This window comes from Hyaena hyaena, unplaced genomic scaffold (genome assembly GCF_003009895.1).
Source record: "Hyaena hyaena isolate Hyena2069 unplaced genomic scaffold, ASM300989v1 scaffold_78, whole genome shotgun sequence".
NCBI classification, from domain to species: domain Eukaryota; kingdom Metazoa; phylum Chordata; class Mammalia; order Carnivora; family Hyaenidae; genus Hyaena; species Hyaena hyaena.
Window position 1 is genome coordinate 2,268,263 of NW_024080710.1, and position 18,593 is coordinate 2,286,855.

At 45.6% G+C, this 18,593-nt stretch overlaps 1 protein-coding gene across 1 annotated transcript in view; it reads left to right on the plus strand.

The window, feature by feature from the left end:
• Positions 1-18,593, plus strand: part of LOC120232769 (FERM and PDZ domain-containing protein 2-like) — a 58,782-nt gene that overhangs the window by 12,800 nt on the left and 27,389 nt on the right. Inside the window, exons 7-12 of the mRNA XM_039233667.1 lie at positions 1,163-1,337; positions 4,515-4,662; positions 5,301-5,439; positions 10,042-10,194; positions 15,501-15,575; positions 16,161-16,346. Coding sequence (XP_039089598.1) covers positions 1,163-1,337; positions 4,515-4,662; positions 5,301-5,439; positions 10,042-10,194; positions 15,501-15,575; positions 16,161-16,346 — 876 coding nt within the window. The remainder of the gene's footprint in view (positions 1-1,162; positions 1,338-4,514; positions 4,663-5,300; positions 5,440-10,041; positions 10,195-15,500; positions 15,576-16,160; positions 16,347-18,593) is intronic.

Consider the following 18,593-nt stretch of genomic DNA (forward strand, 5'->3'; position numbering starts at 1 on the left):
GGTGGCCCCACACCTCTCTCTTAGCCTCTGCACCCGGGTGCCTCAGAGTGTATTGTGTGATCAGCCCTGCCCAGGATCAGATAGGAACCCTTTTGCACAGGGTCCTCAGCTCCACATTCACCCCTAGAGTGTGGGGGCAGCCCCTGAGTGCCACAGGGTTGGGACATGATCACAGGCATGGTCTCCAAGGCACTAAAGTCACACATGTCAGTGTTCATATCCATGACGGTCCTCTAATGGGGACTTTCTGGGCTCACGTGCAGCCCAGACCCCTGACTGAGCTTTGGACATAGGGGATACTCGGTCTATGTCCTAGGGAGGCCAGGGCTCCGAGCACAAGGTGCCATGGAAGTAGAAAAGGGAGTGGGTGGCTCTACCTTCCAGGCCCTCCAGAGAAGGATTTTGAGCCAGACCTAAAAGACTAGAAGGAACTAGCCATGAGGGGAAGGAGAGGAGGAGTATTCAAAGCAGAGGACATTGTGTGCAAAGACACAGGCTGACAAGCCCATGTGGGGGCAGGATGATGGGTGGCTGAGTGGTGGCAGCTGAGATAGCAGATGAATCTAGAATTAATCTGAGCAGGGTGAAGAGAGAAGCCGGGCTGCTGCTTATCTTTGGATGTGGCTCTGCTGACCAATTTCTTGGTTCAGAACAATCCCTTTAGCTCCTATCTCCTCATTGGATCTGTGCCCACCCCTATTCTCTCTGCTGTGCTCTGGGTGGGGGGTGGGGGGACTCTGGAAGAACAGATTCAGGGTGATTGACACCCTTGGGACATGTGACTCATGGATGAGGTCCCTGAGCCTCCTAAGCCCTCCTAGGAAGCGGAGCCCAAGGGGCAGCAGGGATTTCAGCAAGGGGGGGGACATCCGCTGGGCACGCCCCCCTGCCTTCACAGGCCCTGCAGTGCCTTGTAGGGTCTGGTTTTGAATCCAGTTCTGCCTCTTACTAATTCTGGCACCGTCTCTTTCATGCTTACCATCCCTTACCTAGTATCTCTGAACCTCATTTCTCATCTGCCTTATAGGAACCCTAATTATCTCGTAGGGTTGTTTTTCGTTAAGTGAGACAATGCATATAAAGTGCTTAGCACAGTAGCCAGCCCACAGTAGCCTCCATGTGTCTTAGTTACTGTTATAATTGATACTATTATCATTTTCAGACCAAAAAAGGGAAATCCTATTTGGCTCTCAGGGCCCTCTGCGTCGTGCTGTTGAGTGGGCAGTGTCTGGAGGTGAAATGTGACATTATGTCAACAGCAGGAGCTGTCTTCAGTGCTGTCACTTCTTTTGTCAACCTTGGGGAGCTCACTTACTTTGGCTTGGCTTACATGAAAGGTAAGAGTGTGTGCATCGCCTACTGCTGGCCTGGTGCCTCGTGTAACCCAGATACCTGGGTCCCTGAGCACTAGATCTTCTAAAAAAATTGCTTGAGGCTGGGACGCCTCACCTTGCACATTTAGATGACAGTTAGCATGGTGAAGCTTCAAGCACTCATCGCAAAGTGTGAAGGAAGTGCAGAAGATGATAATGAAATAGTATATGTAAGAGGTTATGGGTTTCTGTGATTTGCTGGGTCTGGTTGATCTGGTTGATTAATCTCGAAGCACTGATGTTAGATAAGTGAATGTTAAAAGCATCTCCATATAGGGATGCCTGGGTGGCTCAGCCAGCTAAGTGTCTTACTCTTTTAAAATTTTTTTAAAAATGTTTTATTATCCATATTTGAGAGAGAGAGTGAGACAGAGTGTGATCAGGGGAGGGGCAGAGAGAGAAAGAGAGAGGGAGACACAGAATTCGAAGCAGGCTCCAAGCTGTCAACACAGACCCCGGCATGGGGTTCGAACCCACGAGCGGTAAGATCATGCCCTGAGCTGAAGTTGGGCGCTTAGCCAACTGAGCCACCCAGGCGTCCCAAGTGTCCTACTCTTCAGCTCAGCTCAGGTCTTGATCTCAGGGTTGTGAGTTCGGGCCCCATGCTGGGCCTCACTCTGGGCTCCACGCTGAGCCTGGAGCCTACTTTAAAAAAAAGCATTTCCACATAGGTGGGAATATAAAATGGTGCAACCCCTGCAGAAAGCAGTATAGTGGTTTCTCAAAAAATTAAAAATGCATTCGTCACATGATCCAGCAATTCCACTTTTGCACACATGCCCCAAATAATTGAAAGCAGAGTCCTCAAGAGAGGTTTTTGCACCCATGTGTGTAGCAGCATTGTGTACAGTAGCTAAACGGTGGAAGCAGCCCTAGATGTCCATTGACAGATGAATGGTGTAAGCAAAATGTGGTATATACATATGATGGAATGTGATTCCACCTTAGAAAGGAAGGAAACTCTGACATATGCTGCAACATGGAAGGACAGGAGGATGCTGCGCTGAGTGAAATGAAACAGTTGCAAAAAGACAAATATTGTATGACTCCACCTGTGTGAGGTACCTAGAATAGTCAAAATCATAGAGACAGAAAGTAGAATGGTGGTTGCTGGGAGGAGGCAGAGGGGGAGAAGGGGGTGCGGTTTAGTGGGTACAGCATGCAGTCCTACAAGATGTAGAATTCTGGAGATGGATGGTGGAGAGGCTGCATGGCGATGCAAATATACTTAATTGTACTGAACTGTACATTAAACTATGGTTAAGATGGTAAATTTTTTATTATGTTTATCACAATAAGTTTTTTTTTTTTTTAATTTCGATAGAATCATACAGGACTAATGGGAACTCAGTAGTCCACCAAAGAGCCATTATGAAGATCCTGAAGGAACAAGTTTTTCCCTTTTTCCCAGCTCTGCCCTTCCATTGGGGACTTTTATTTCCATCTGTGCAAATATGCCTTTGCTGTAGTTGAAGCTCTCTAAGTGCTGTGAGGGAGAATGGAAGGGAGGTAGAGTTCGGATTATTTGGACTCTCGGGTTCAATTCTGGCTCTGCTGGCCCGTCTTGCTTAGGGGTCATAATCTTGGTGTTCCTCTATTCTCCCATCCCCCAATGGGAGAAGCTCGGGAGCTTGTTGTAGGGTTAGTTAGTGTGCTGGGCAGGGGGACAAGGAAGGGGTGTCTTCTCCCTATAGGTCTCCACAGACCTCCAAGAGACCCCCCTCCCAAGGAAAAGAATGACCACTATATGCTTTGATGTGATGGACTGATGTTGGCTGGATCTTTTGTAAAGTATGAGAGGAAGAATCTTTAGGAAACATTGTATTTGGATTGATCTGTAACATGCAACCTAAAGAAAACCAATGTGCTTGCTCTGAGTTCAACCTTGAGCATATCCTGGTCTGTTTCCCACGGTCAGGCGTGCATCCCAGACCTCCTCCTGTGGGCATTCTCGAGCCTGAGTAAAATGCTCAAAAGTCACCAGTCTGGGGCTTGGAAATAAACCCATCGGAAGGGTTTGCTAACCAAACTGTAACCGACACCTGTGTATCGTTTGCGAGAAGTGGCCCCACGGGAAGGGTGAGTTGGTGTGAGGGGTCAGATTCAGCAACAAGGGCTGGGGTCAGGGGTAATGGAGGTCTGGGCGCTGTCTGGAGAATGCTTTTTGAACTTTTCTGGACACCTCCTTCCCTCTCCCCAGCACGCACAGCTTTTGAGAGAAAAGGCTGGTTATTCGCTTAAAAGGTCTGCCTTCCAAAACTGCAGAATTCCTGTGCCCGGGCCACCTGCTGTATGTGCCTCTGGGCTGAGAGGGTGAAGCATGGAGAAGGGTGTGGGCAGAGCAGGGCTGAGGCAGAGCTGCACGGGTCTCAGAGGGAGTGGGGGAGGGGGTCAGGCTTCAAGGGAGGAGAGCAGAGGTGCAGAGGCAGTGAGTGTCTGCGGTGGCTGGGGCTGATTCACCCTCCCTCCCAGCAGTGCTGGAGGGCAAACTCAGCCTGACCAGAAGTCCTGACCTTGGAGTGGAGTTTCCAAGCTGGCAACATTCAGGTCGAAGATGACTCCACGTGTGTCCTGTCAGTCTGCTGGGGCTATTAGAACAAAATACCATTTGTATTTCTCGCAGTTCTGGAGACTGGCAAGTCCAAGATCAGGGTTAGAGCATCATCAGGTTTGAGGTTCTGCTCCTGGCTTGCAGATGGCCACCTTATCCCGGTGTCCTTACATGGCAGAGAAAGTGAGCCCTGGTTTCTTCCTTTTATGACACTAATCCCATCACGGAGTCCCCATGATAAACCGAACTACCTTCCAGAGGCTCCCCCTTCCCCCATTTCATTGGAGATACAGACATTCAGTCCATATCATGTTATCTCTATATGATGGTAGCTGGAAGGCAGCTATTAAGCGGTATCTTCTCCAAGATAAATAATCACATTTCTCCTCTGGGTGCTGAGTTCCTCTTCCTTGACTCTCTCCTCTCTGTTTCTGACTGCTGGCCCCCCACAGACCCAGCAAAGGTCCTGTGGTAGCAAGTGTCCAGAAGACTTGCTTGTCTCCTTTTTGACCCTTCTGGGCAGAGCTCAAGGCTGTGGGTGTGAAGGGGTGGTGCCTGCCTGACTGCTCTCTATTCCCTCTCTATTTCAGACAAAGAGTTCTTTTTCTTGGACAATGAAACCAGGCTGTGCAAAATAGCCCCTGAAGGCTGGAGTGAACAGCCCCAGAAGACCTCCTCAAATACCTTCACACTCTTTCTGAGGATAAAGTTCTTTGTCAGTTGCTGTGCACAGCTCCAGTGAGTGCTCCAAAATTCTTCCTTTGTTCCTTAAGGGACCTGTGTGGGTGCAGGCTGATGTTAGAGGTAAGGGGTAGCAAGTGCTTGGGGAAGAGTAAATTATGCACAGGTAACAACAGCCATTGTGGTTGATCTTGTTGAGAAGATTCCAATATGATAGAAGAGGGGGAAGCCAGTGTTTGGGTTGTGGTCAAAATGAGAACTTGCCCTTTTATTTCAAACATGGTCCAAAGCCAAAGTTCTCCCTTGACCCCAAAATAACCCTCCCCAAGCAGCAGATCAGGGTTGGAAGAAAAGATGATGTGTGGCTTTGGAGCCGGGTCATTGCCTCTTCATTCCTTTGCTGACTGAAAACATTATCTGAGTATCAGCTTTCTCACTTGAATCGCAGCAACAAACATCTCTGTGGGTGTTGGGTCAAGTGCCTGGCACAGGGTCACCCTCAACTAGTGGCAAGAGGCATGAAGTGGGTAGAGGAAACCACACTCATCTTACTGGCATTGCCCTCTGGGTTCTTTTAGCTTGCATCCAATCTTTTCTCCTTTCCCTGCTTCCTGGACTGACAAAACCCTCTGGTTTTAGTGTTCTTTCTCCCTCTCTGCATTCCAGTGACTCTTATTCCTGCCTCTCTTTCCCAGGAACAGCCAGACAAGGCACCAATTTTATCTGCAGCTTCGGAAAGACATCCTGGAGGAGAAGCTGTACTGCAATGACGAGACACTACTGCAGCTGGCAGTCCTTGCCTTGCAGGCTGAGTGTGGCAACTACCCCGAGGAGGTAAGGGTGGAAACCTGGGGCTTGGGTCATTGGAGAAGCAGTTATGGGACAAGGGGGAACTATTAAAAATGTGGAGACTGAGACTTTGAGAAGAGTTTTCAGCATCTATCACTGAGATTGAGGTAAATGGCATCCATGCATCCATGCATCCATCTATCCATCCATCCACCTACCCACCCATCCATGCTTCCATGCATCCATCCATCCATGCATCCATCCACCCACACACAACCACCCATTCATTCATCCATGCATCCATCAATCCATCTATTCATCCACCCATCCACCCACCCACCCACCCATCCATCCATGCATGCATCCATCTCTCCATCCCTCCATCCACCAAGCTTTCACTGAGTGCTTTGCCAGCCTGTGAGGGTACAAAGATGAACAAGTCAAGTGTATACATTGTAATGTATTTCTAATTTGAGGTTTCTCCTAAAAACAATAATTTGCTAATTTATTGTGTTCCCACCCTCTTCATTATCACCAACAGTAATGACAACATTTATTAAGAGATCACTCTGTACCTACCATTGATCTAGACAGTCTGCTGGGGTCATTTTGGTCTGGCCTTGTGTCAGAGGCTGAGGAATATTCCTCCAAACTTCATATGTTGAAGCCCTAACCTCTAGTACCTCAAGAATGTGACTATATTTGGAGACAGGGGTCTTTAAAGGGGTGAGTACATTAAAATAAGCTTTCTGGTCAGGTCTTAATCCATTCTGACTAGAGTCTTTGTCGGAAAAGATTAAGACACACGGGGAGACACCAGGCATGCAGGAGCACAGGGGAGAGACCAGATGAAGACAGGGAGAAGATGGCGAGTCAAGAAGAGAGGCCTCAAGAAACCACCTCTGTCAACATCTTGATCTTGGACTTCCAGCTCCCAGAGCTGTGAGAGAATAAATTTCTGTTAATGAAGACATCCAGCCTGTGGCATCTGTTACGGCAGCCCCAGCCAGCTAAGTCAGAGAGGGAGAAGCTGCAGCCAGCAGCGAGTGTGGACACCTTGGGAGGGATCTGTGTCTTTAGTCCTCACGCAGTGTGGGGTGGAGAGAGTGCCTGTTCGCCTCAGGGACTGGATTCAAGAGCAAGGACCAGTTCAAGAGTTAAAATGGTTCTCGAGAATCATGGCTTTCAAATGTTTTGTGCTATGACCCACAAAAAAAAAAAAAAAAAAAAAAAGATAGACATTATGACCCAACCCACACTCCTAGATACATAGAACAGAGCTGAAGCAAAAGTTTGGGAAATAAGATGCACTCTTTCTATACGTGATACACATTTGATGTTTCCTATTCTATTGTGGTTCATGCTGGTTATGAACCATTAACCATTAGCTCACTGATGTGTTACAAGGTGCAGTTTGAAAAACACTCTTTAGCCTATAGCATTATCATGTTGCCTTATTCCCAGTAGATCTTCAGAAGGGACTGCCATGTCCAGAGTCTTCCAAGGCCCTTTTTATCCCTAACTCTGCTGCATTTTTCTTCAGAGGATTTACCACGTCCTGCATGGTATATGCATTTATCAGCCATCCTCCACCTCCAGCACATTCCCCGGGTCCATGGAGCCTCGACATGTCTCACTGCTGTGGACCAGAGCAGGTCCAAGACGCTCTCTGCTGTCCCCACATGGCCCCCAAAGGCAGACACTGTTCCTTTCTCTTGTATGAGTAAAGACAACAGATTACACAAACCCACTCATTTGGACACTCGCACCCCCAGTCTTACTTTATGGAGGGCCTGCTCCACCCTTGGTATCATCGAAGCCCTATGTGAACCCCACAAAGCCCGTGTTATTTCCAGCGGCAGTTGAGAAAACTTGCGCCTCGGTGAGCTTAGGTAAGCTGGTGAGAGCACAACCTTACGTGGCCTCCTAAGGGGCTTATATTTTGTTGGATAAATGGTTCTGGTGCTGGGGGAAAAAAATTTAATTTGGAAACCACTGTAGTAAAAGACTGGGAGCCGCTGCAGAATTCTAAGCAGGGAAGTGACATGATTACATTTGCATTTTAGAAAGGGAGACAAAGACATGTTGGTATAAAAATAAATCTCCTTAATCACATCGTTGCAACAGAACAGCTCTCCTCTGGGTGCATTCTCTTCCAGCCATTGATTACATGTGCAGGTGTTGTACAGGTGTAAGCATTGCTGCTTCCATTTGCATTCGGCCTTCCCACTTGCTGGCACATGCCTTCCCGTGGAATTCCTCATCATTTGTGACGATGACAGTGGGAGCCTGAGCACGGGCAGAACTTTGCTCACTTTTCCATTCCCCCACCGTCAGGCATCAGTGCCGTGTAAATGCCAAGTAAGTGGTAACTACTACTATTACCGTTCCTGTTGCTTCTGATCTTTCTTTTTGATGAACGATATAGAACTAAATGCTTGTGTTAGGGCTTTTTTAGCTGCATGTTGACTTCTTCTCTTGGACATATTCCTAGCTGCGTCAAAGGTCCTAAGTGCTTGTAGGTTCATGGCGAAATTGAGTGGTCAGTACGGAGATGTCCCGTATTCCTTTCCCCCCACACATGCATAGCCTCCCTCATTATCAATATCCCCCACCAACATGGTACATTTGTTTCAGCTGATGAACCTACATCGACACGTCATTGTCCCCCAGAATCCATTGTTTAAGTTCATGTTCACTCTTGGTGTTGTGCACAAGATGTCCACAAAATGGTTTGAACACATTTATAATGACATATGTTCACGAGTCATACAATAGTTTAACTGCCCTGAAAATCTTCTATCCTCTATATATGTGTCCCTCCTTCTCCTCCACCCCCACCCACCAACCATCCCCTGGCAATTACTGATCTTTTTATTGTCTCTATGGTTTTGCCTTTTCTAGAATGTCATATAGTTGGAATCATACCAGAAGTGGCCTTTTCAGATTGACTTCTTGAAGTTAATATGCATTTAAGTCTCCCCGCCCCCATGTCTTTTCATGGCTTGGTAGCTCATTTCTTTTTAGCACTGAATAATGTTCTGTTGTCTGGATGTACTATAGTTTATTTATCCATTCACCTACTGAAGGACGTCTTTTGCTTCCAAGTTTGGGCAATTATGAATAAATTTGCTATAAACACCCACGTGCAGGCTTCTGTGTGGACATACATTTTCAACTCCCTTGGGTAAATACTGAGAAGCATGATTGCTGGATCATATGGTAAGACTATGTTTGGAAGGCAAATTGTCTTCTAAAGTGGCTGTGCCATTTTGCGTTCCCACCAGCAACGAGTGAGAGTTCCTGGTGCTCCAAATCCTCACCAGCACTTGGTGTTGTCAGTATTCTGGATTTTGGCCATGCTAATAACATTCTGAACGGTTCTCTATGCAGCAGATTGCTGAGCAATTTCTTTCCATTTGTGTCTGGGCTTAGCTCAGAGCTGGCATGGGCGAGCTCGCAGTTGAGGAGTCTTAGTCCATGGTCATGTGGGGACAGGTCTTTGTCACACCAGGAGAGGGGAACAATTCCCTTCAGATCCCCTCATCAGACCATCTTGTCCATCACTGGCCCCGAGAAGGCAAGATCCTTCCATTTCCCTGCCTTCTCCACAGGTAATTGACCTCAGCTCTGGGGAAACGACGTGCCCAAGTTTAAGGTGGGAGGGGCTGCCTGAGACCAGGACATGCTGATTCAGGAATACAAGGACAGGGTCAGCTTCCTCTGAAAGTTCTGCCTTCCTCATTTCTTACAGTGGACCCCAATACCAACCCCTCCAAAACTTCTTTTTTTTTAAGTTTGCTTATTTATTTGGGGGGGGGGGGCAGAGAGAAGAAGAGACAGAATCCCAAGCAGGCTCTACTCCAACAGCGTAGAACGCCATGTGGGGCTCGAACTCATGAGCTATGAGATCATGACCTGAGCTGAGATGGCCCCTCCAAAAGTGCATACCTCTCTGCCCCAGAGTCCATATCAGGGAACCCTGCATTAGACGGTGAGGGGTGCTGATCTCCTAGCTGCTCACAGTAGGGTGACAGCCTCAGGGTCCCTAAAGAGCAGAGGTTCAGGCTTGGGGTAAGGTGGGGGTATCAGATCTCTTGTTCAGGAGACAACCTCTGGATCCCCTTCCTGTGGTGAGATGTGGGCACAAGCCAAGACCTCCTTTGTAAGAGGCAACAGTGTACTCGGAGCACATGCAGACAGAAATGCTAACTGAATAAAAAGAAACAAAGTTTTAGGGCTGGGGTTTTGCTGTGACTCTTAGGAAGTGGCGTGCCATCATGAAATGTGTGAGAGCATTGGATGACTGAATCTTGTTTCTGTCACTCATCCTGCCAGTGGCAATAAAAGTATCATCCTCCTAGAATTTCTGTGGGATCGAAAGAGCTAATTTGTTCTGAGGACCACTTGACATACAGACGTTTTCAAAAACAGGCGCTCCTTTCTTCTCTTCCTTCTATTCACGTCATATGGTTTGGGCCAACTTCTAATATGGTAGAAAATGTTATCCTAGGTGTGCACTTCAAGGGAGCATCCTTGCCCTGGGGACCTAACTGGGGTTTGGATTGCAGACAGGCTTCTGTTGTGCTCAAGGTCCCATAACAGTTACCTTGGCTATGCTCCTTTTTTTCTGCATCTTTCCAGCAGGTAGAGACTAAAGCCTATTTTCGGGTTGAAGATTACATCCCAGCGAGTCTAATTGAGAGGCTGACTGCTTTCCGGGTGCAAGTTGAAGTCTCAGAGATGCACCGTCTCAGTCCTGTGCTCTGGGGAGAGGATGCAGAGCTGGAGTTCCTGAGGGTAAGGCCTCTGTGCTCTTGGGAGGGGGTGTTGGGGTTCAAGGGCATGCAGTCAGCCCTCCCCCTCTGGAGCTTTCTCTGGGGGATTGGATGTGCTTGGACCTACAAGGAGGTATGAGCAAGGGACTTGAGACTTTGGGAGGAAGGAAACTCTAACATCCTTCAGGGCAAGGTGAGGGTTCTGGGAGCAGGTGGCTCCTCCAATGGGTAGGATTTGGTGAACTGGGCGGGGATAGTAGGTTCTTTCTTTAACCATAGACTCCACAGTCACTTCTCACAGAGACACATGGAAGAACACTCAAGTACAAAACTGGCGTATGAGCCAAAAGCAAAGCCATCGGAAGACCTCAGGTTTTTGGCCTTCCAAACAACTGTCCTCAGCACAGCACAGCTAGTATGGTCCATGCATGTGGATATAGCTCTGGTCCACACCCTTTTCACCCCTCAAGCAAAAGCAGTGGCATTTCAGTCCCCGGTATCTGTGGCACACACAGGGCCTAGGATGGGTAGCCTTTGGACACTCCACAACTTCCCTGCTCTGGGCCAAGTGCTGTGTGGAATGGAGACAGGAAGAGCATGCACCCCGCCCCCAGGGAGTCCTACTTCTCCTGGGGAGGACAGACAGGTACCCAGAGACATGCATCCTGTGCTATCTGATGACAACAATAACAATGTGTCAGGATAGGAGGGAGGGGTCGTTTGCCCTTGCAGATGGAGCTGGGGGTGGGGGGAGTCATGTGGGAGCCCCCATCGCCTTCAGCCCGGCTTCCCCAGGACAGGCCACTTGGCTGGCCTTTAGAGCTGAGGAGGAGTTTCAAAAGAAGCTCTGAATTTATACATTTCTCTGTGCAAAAGTCTCTCAAGATGGATAGAAACTGTCTGTGGTGGGTTTTTTCTTTTTTTCTTTTCTTTTCTTTTTTTTTTTTTTGCCTTTAATAGAGATGGGCATGGGAAAGCAGACCTGCCCAGGCGAGATCTGGCCTTTTCTTTTTAGTGTGTCACTTAGCAGGCTGTCTGCACACCTTGCACATGTAAACTCACAAGCACTTTGTCTGAAAAGCCCTGATGGAAAGGTGCTCACTGCTTTCTCTAACCCAGCATTTGTGTACATTCCTCGTCAGGAGGATGCAGCTTTCCTGTGATGAGGTGCATGTGGGCACCTCAAAGCCATCAGCACACATCTGATGGAGGGTGGCCACAGGACCGCAGAACCAGCGGGGAAGCCAAGGGCTCGGGCCTCTGTAGCACCAAGAATGCCCACCTGCTCTCCCCTCCCGAGGCTCCAGCTTTGTTTGCCCAGCTCTGTGTCCCTCCCTCTCCTGGCTGAATGATGGAAAGTGATTGTGAAGGAAGCCACCGTCTCATAAGCAGAAATACAGGAAGACTTTGCCTTAGTCACTGATGGAAAACAGTATATAGATTTGGTTTCATTCGCAGGCCATCTTACCGGCGTTGAGAAATACTGGCTTTTAGTTCCCGGTGGTGGCTGGTTGGGCTCCCTAGCGCTGTGTGCCAGCCCTGGGGCCTGAGACACCCACATGAGAGGGCTTTGTGACCCCCATAGCACATTGCAAAACTTCTCTTTTGGGTGAGTGTTAGTTAAGCAAAATCTCGCCCTGCATAATGATAAAAGTAACAATTTGCTCCTGATTCTGCTGCCTGGAGACAGTGCAATTATATTTTGTTGCATTAATTGTTGTCTCTGTTCTGTGGGTTCACACGTGTACACACATACACGTTTAAAATTGGGCTTATATTATATATGCAGTTTTGTGTATTTTTATAATCCCATCACACCAACATTTTGAAACTTTATTTTAAATCAACACATGGTGTACCCTAAATTTTTCCTCAATACTCTGTTGTTTGGCACATAACTTGTTTTAAATAGGGGACTATTTTTTTTAAATGTTTTATTTATTTCTGAGAGAGAGAGCGTGAGCAGGGGAGGGTCAGAGAGAGAGGGAGACACAGAATCTGAAAGAGGCTCCAGGCTCTGAGCTAGCTGCCAGCACAGAGCCCGATGCGGGACTCGAACCCACTAACTGTGAGATCATGACCTGAGCCGAAGTGGGACGCCCAACCAACCAAGCCACTCAGGAGCCCCAATAGGAGACTATTTTAAACAATACTGAGATTAGCACTTTTTCTACATAAGTCTTTAAAAAATTTTTTTTAATGTTTTATTTATTATTGAGACAGAGAGAAACAGAGCATGAGCGGGGGAGGGGCAGGGAGGGAGGGACACACAGAATCTGAAGCAGGCTCTGGGCTCCGAGCTGACCAACAAACCGTGAGCTCACGACCTGAGCCGAAGCCAGATGCTCAACTGACTGAGCACCCCAGGCGCCCTGCACTTGTTCTGAAGAGCCAAAAATTTCGTCCTCCAATAAGAGCAACCTCGGGCTGCACGTAGCCCCAGTCCCAGTTCCAGGAAAAGCCTCAGACTGTTCAAGGCTAAAGCCATCCTCGGACCGCCCTCAGTTCAGCTAATCAAAAAGAAAAAAGAAACATTCCTATGGTCTGAGTCAAGGCTGGGAACTGCAGATACAAATTAGCCCATTTCTCACCACTTGCCTGAACCCCACGTGGGCCCTTTGAACTCACCTCATAATTGGTCATTTTCAAAGGATTCTCAAGAGTCATGATTGGGTCCCACCAAAAGTAATGAACACCTCACAGATACTGAATGGTCAAAGCTGTAATTGTAATTGGTGCTTATGTGATGATGCTACATGTACTGTAACACCCCCATCTCTTACTCCTTAAAAACCCTGTTCGCTATTGTTCTTGGCTTCACCTTGCTGCCATGACACCAGCAGGCTAGTGAGCCCCTGCTGGAGCTTGGCATAAAGACCCTTTTGTATTTGCATCGGTGCCGGCTCCTTGGAGGTCTCTGGGACTCACGATTCGGGCACAACAGTTCTACATAAGTCTTCAGCTACGTTGGTACTTAATTCGTTAGGGATGGAATCTCATGAGTGGAGTTCCCGGGTCTCAGGTTATAAACATTGTAAACAGTGTCGATAAATATTGCTAAGACACTGTATGTTTTAGTCCTTTCTATACTTTTCTTGTCCCCTTTCATAGGCTGTAAATGTCAGGGCCCTGATTTCTCAGAGCCCATCACAGAGTCCAGTTACCCAATAAACAGTCACTGGATTATTTAATTACAGCTCCTTGTGGCTCCTTTTTTCCATTATCAGATGGTGCCGCTTGGCCCCCAGTTCACCGATGACTAATTCTGCTAGTTCATCATCTCACACTAGAAGACTTGGCAGAAATCCAGTTAGGGTAAAGCTGAAAAACCTACTCTGTCTGGAAGATTCACAACTACATTAGCATATTAATCCCAGAACAACCTGTTCAAGGTTAACTCAATGTTTTCCATGCTTCTTCAGCCTTGGAACCACTTTTTTCCCACATAACTAGGGGTTATGATATGCTATTAAACTATTAAGGCTTTTTTTTTTTTAGCTGTTGAAATCAGACTGGCTGTAACCTGCTTTTACCCCACTTAGCATTATAACAATGCATTCCCCAGAGAATTACAAATACTTTGTAAATATCTTTTCTAAAGGCTGCCTAATGATCCCTTTTAAGGCAGTATTGCCTTTTGGGAATAGTTATCTCTGGCAGCTGGCCCCCCAGCCCAACCTTGCTTGTAGGCACCAAACTTGAGAAAGATTTGTCTTGATTCCACAGTGCATTTTCTTAGGACAGATTCCCAGTATTGGAATTACAGGGTCAAAGGATACATGAGTTGTTATGACTCTCTTGATGAACCAGGCTGTTCCAACAGTTTTCAGTATAGCAAAGGTGCTGCATACGCTGGGAGCCAGGAGAGCCTGGGTTCAGTCTAAACCTGGCCTGCTGCTGTAGGGAGCAGGAGAAAATAGTGAGATGCCTCTAAGGACATGGAGATACAGTGCCCTCTGAGAGTAATCGGCAACCACAACACGGAAGGACCAGGAGAGGAGCTACAAAGTTTTCCTGTTAGAGCGTGGAGACATAGAGAACATTATTTATTTTTTTACAGACTGAAAATATCCCCGAAGATCTTATGCATATTCACCCATGCATCAAAATTTCCTAACTTTACGGAAACTCTGTATTTTAGTTGTGAAGAATGAAGCCTCAGAAGCAAACAGACTCATACTTCCATTTGCGACTCCAAAGTCTCTGCTTTCTAAATTGGAAAGAGACACCTACACCTATCTGCTGTGATGGCTGTGAAGGTGAATGTGAAGATTATGTGACATCATCCAAGGAAAACGTTTAGGATGGTGCTTCACCATTGAAAAATTTTGTCCCTCCAAGTACTTCAGGATCACGTCCTTCTCTATAGAATTAAAAAAAAATAAAATGAAAAATAAAATCAAATACTGAACAATTTAAAAATGTAAGCAATTCTAGCAAAGGCATCTTTATTCTAGTGAAACCCATTTTAAGCCTTTACACTTTTTAAAAAATATCACATCAGGTTATTTAAAAGTATTTTACCTTACTGGCTTGGGATGGCCCTAGTATCCTAAGCACATGCCTGGTCTACCATTGGATATTTCAGCCCCAGTCTCAATAAATAGTGTTTTGGATGCTACTGCTGATGACAGTGATGGTGATGAGCAGTATCTCCAATGTTAAAACAAGCAGGTTCAGGATCTGAGAACTTAATCAAAATTATGTAAAGAGCTGTAGCCTCTGAGGGCAGCAGAACCTGTCTGCAGAAATTATTTCTTTTTTAATTATTTTATTATTTTCTTCTTGTTATTTTTTAGAGAGACCGTGTTTGCGAGCTGGGGAGGTGGAGGGGGGCGGATCTTAAGCAGGTTCCACGCTTCGTGTGGAACCCCATGCAGGGCTCAATCTCACAACCCTGGGATCATGACCTGAGCCAAAATCAAGAGACAAGCTCAACCTACTGAGCCACCCAGGAGCCCCCCGCCCATCTGCAGAGATTGTTAACAGAAGGAGAAAAGTACAGCAAGGATCCTGAGACAGGAACTCTCAGAAGTCATAATTTGTCCCTATTTTTATTGCCCTGAGTGGCAGTGGGAGAAATTGGCCAGGGCAAACTGCTCTCTTTTGCAGGCTAGAGACGGGACACCAGATCTCACCAATGAAACCCTTCTGAGAGCGTTTCCAATTCCTGGAGCAAGAGGTCCCTGCTGTGAGTCCCGGTGCATCAGCCTTTCTTTGAGGACTGGAGTCTTCTGGGTGAAGATGGTGGTAGACACCAGGATAGAGATGTGATTACCATTCAGACATAAAAACATTTGCATCAGATTTATACCCCGATCTCTTAAGAATTTGGTGGGCCTGATGCAGTCCCCATCTCTGATTGACCCTCAGGACTCTGACCAAATTCAGTCTCCTGACCTGGTAAGCTGAGGACAGACCTTGGGCACTGCAACATGGTAAGAAATGCCAGTGATTGCTCATTTTCTCTGCAGGATGTTCATGGCTTATCTTGCTTGAGCAGTGATACCAGCCATCTGGAAGTTGGCTTTCTGTGCCTGGGACTCAGTTTTTCTGTATAAGTCTATAAAATGAAGTGTTTGTACGAGATAATATTTCAATAGACCTTGATGGACACAATCATGAAAAGGAATCCTTTACCTTGAGGTGACCCAGAAGAGTCTGAATTTTAAAAACTTGCCCAGAATATTGCTACCCTGCTGTATCATTTCCGTAATAATGTGTTCCAAGTGCTGTTTTAGGTACTCCGTGAAAAGAGGATTTCTAGGGTTAATAAAATAGGAAATGCTACCGTAATAGAGGTGAGGAGAAATTTTGTAGTAAGGAGATCTGTTTAGCTCAGTGTTTCTTAAACTTATTTTGCAATTCTCTTCTTTTTAAAAATTTTTTCAGGGCATCTGTTAACATGTTTTTCCGGAGCTGGTGTGAAGCCCATTATTTTAGGTTAGTGTGACTGTCTCTTCTAAATGGGACTTTTCCTTGCTGCAGGTCACTCAGCAGCTCCCGGAATATGGTGTGCTGGTTCACCGAGTTCTCCCAGAGAAGACAAGACGAGAAGGGGACATGGCCTTGGGGATCTGTGCCAAGGGCGTCATAGTATATGAAGTGAAAAACAACAGCAGAATTGCAACTTTACGGTTTCAGTGGAGAGAAATTGGCAAGATTTCTACTTGTGTGAGTGTAGCTCCGTTGATAAAGGTTTCAATTTCCTTTGATCTGTTGCCCCTTTAAAGGAGCAGTGGGGGCTCATGTGGTCATCTCCTGACCAGATAAACTCTCAGCCTGTCTAACCAGTACTAACCAGTATTTCGATGTACTGTGGCATATTTGGAAGAAGCCTCCCGGGGGACTGGAGAGTCCTCAGGGGGTTATTTCCTCCCTACCATCTCTTGCCCAGTCCTTCCACACCCCCCTGGACGACCATCAGCCAAAAGGGCTACACTTTCCCTCTGTATGGAGATCTCTTAATTTGGGGAATCCTCTGATGTTGAGAGCAAGGTAGGTGGTGGGAGATGGGAGGGGAGAGTCTACAGCAGGTGGGGTGAAATCTGCAAGGTTTTGTACATTTCCTTTGTGTTTTAAATTTTCCCTGGGGCATCTGGCCTGTCTCCCGTAAACTATAGGTGTGCTACAAGGATCCTGGGGACTGTAAACCTTTGATACTTATTGAAAACTGAAAAGCACTTTTTTAGAAACAAAAAATTCCTGTTAAATGTATAATATTTGAAACTGTATTTCAATGCCATTTGCATGGATATTTATATACTTCCTGAATTTAGTTGTAACAAATTTGCCATCGAAAGCATTATGGGTGCCCCCACATGAGAGTATTCTGGTCCCTAATCTACCTGCCTATCCTGGGGATCCCCAAAGCCAGTATGCCATTACTTTAGTGATGATTTTGTTATCAAATGTGAAGTTCTTTGTCTTTTGGCCCATGAAAAAAATCAGTTTTTTCTTTCCATTTAATTTTCTTTTAGGGTTTTAAGAATTTTCCTACTGCTTAGATTGCTGTTTTAATTATCAGCAACCTGATGTTAGAGTTTCCTAAGTAGAACCTAATTGTTTCTTCCATCTTGGCTGTTGAAGATAATATATTGTTCAAATATCATTCTTGATAGTATTTTGTGATGAATTATTATTAGTCTTGGGGCACCTGGGTGGCTCAGTCGGTTAAACATCTATTTGACTCTTGATTTCAGCTCAGGTTGTGATCCCAGGGTGGTGGGATGGAGCCCCGCATTGGGCTCCGTGCTGAGTGTGGATCCTGCTTAAGATTCTCTCTCTCTGTCTCTCTCTTACTGTCTCCTCTTCTCCTCTTCCATTTGCATGTGCATGCGTGTGCAAGTGTTTTTTCTCTGTCTGAAAAAGATGTTTGTCTTTAGAAGAAAAAGCTTATATCTAAAAGTAATACCTGAACAGAATTTAATTGAGTTCATTAAAGTAGCTTATAATACCACTGTCGGGAAACGGACTTTTTCCCAAATATTTTTGACCATATCTAAAAGTAAACAAATTTATATTTGTAACTTTTTACAAATTATATTTGTAAATTTGTAAAACTTGTAAATTTTATACAATTTATATTTGTAAATTTTGTATGGTTTTAATGATTGGACTTACTTTAATTCAATAGAGAGATTATTTGAGGAATTTTATTTTATTTTATTTTTTAAATATAATTTATTGTCTAATTGGTTTCCATACACCACCCAGTGCTCATCTTATTTGAGGAATTTTAATTATTAAATTAATTCTATACTATTGCATTGCTTCCTATTTTCTTTAGGTCATGGTTAATTCAAAAATTTCAAGGTAATTTATTTTAAAACATTTGTAAAAAGGCAGATAACCTATAATATAATTTTAAAAAATAGATTTTTTGACATTATAAAGTTTAACAATCACTTTAAGTAAATGCTTTAAGAGTTAAGTTGTTTTAATGTTTACAGATATTTATTTTCCCACGGCCAGAGACAATTTCTTGATTAAAGCTGGAAAGTCTTCAGGTTCACCTGACAAACTTAGTAGCTTAAAAAAAAAAACCCAACAAAAAAAATCCTTGCCACTAATTAGGATTTATGTGCCCTGATGGTCATCCTCTTCCTTGGCATGAATGTCTTTTTTTGTGTGGAAAAGTCATCCCATGAAATAGTGTCACCAATTCCTTGCCACGAATCAGGCAATTCTTGCACAGAAAATGGGGGGCTCTATGACCAATACAAGAGTGAGCTCCAGAAGCTGATTTGAAATTTGCCTAATAGCAGAAGCCAAGATACTTCAAATAATGATGGACCATTCGTCTTTCTAGCCTGCGGGGAAGTAGCAATCGAGATAGAGAAAAATACCATTTCGAAGACTGTGATTTGTAGGTTTGTTGGCAGCCTGTCTGTGACAGAGACAACATCAGTTCAGAAGGTT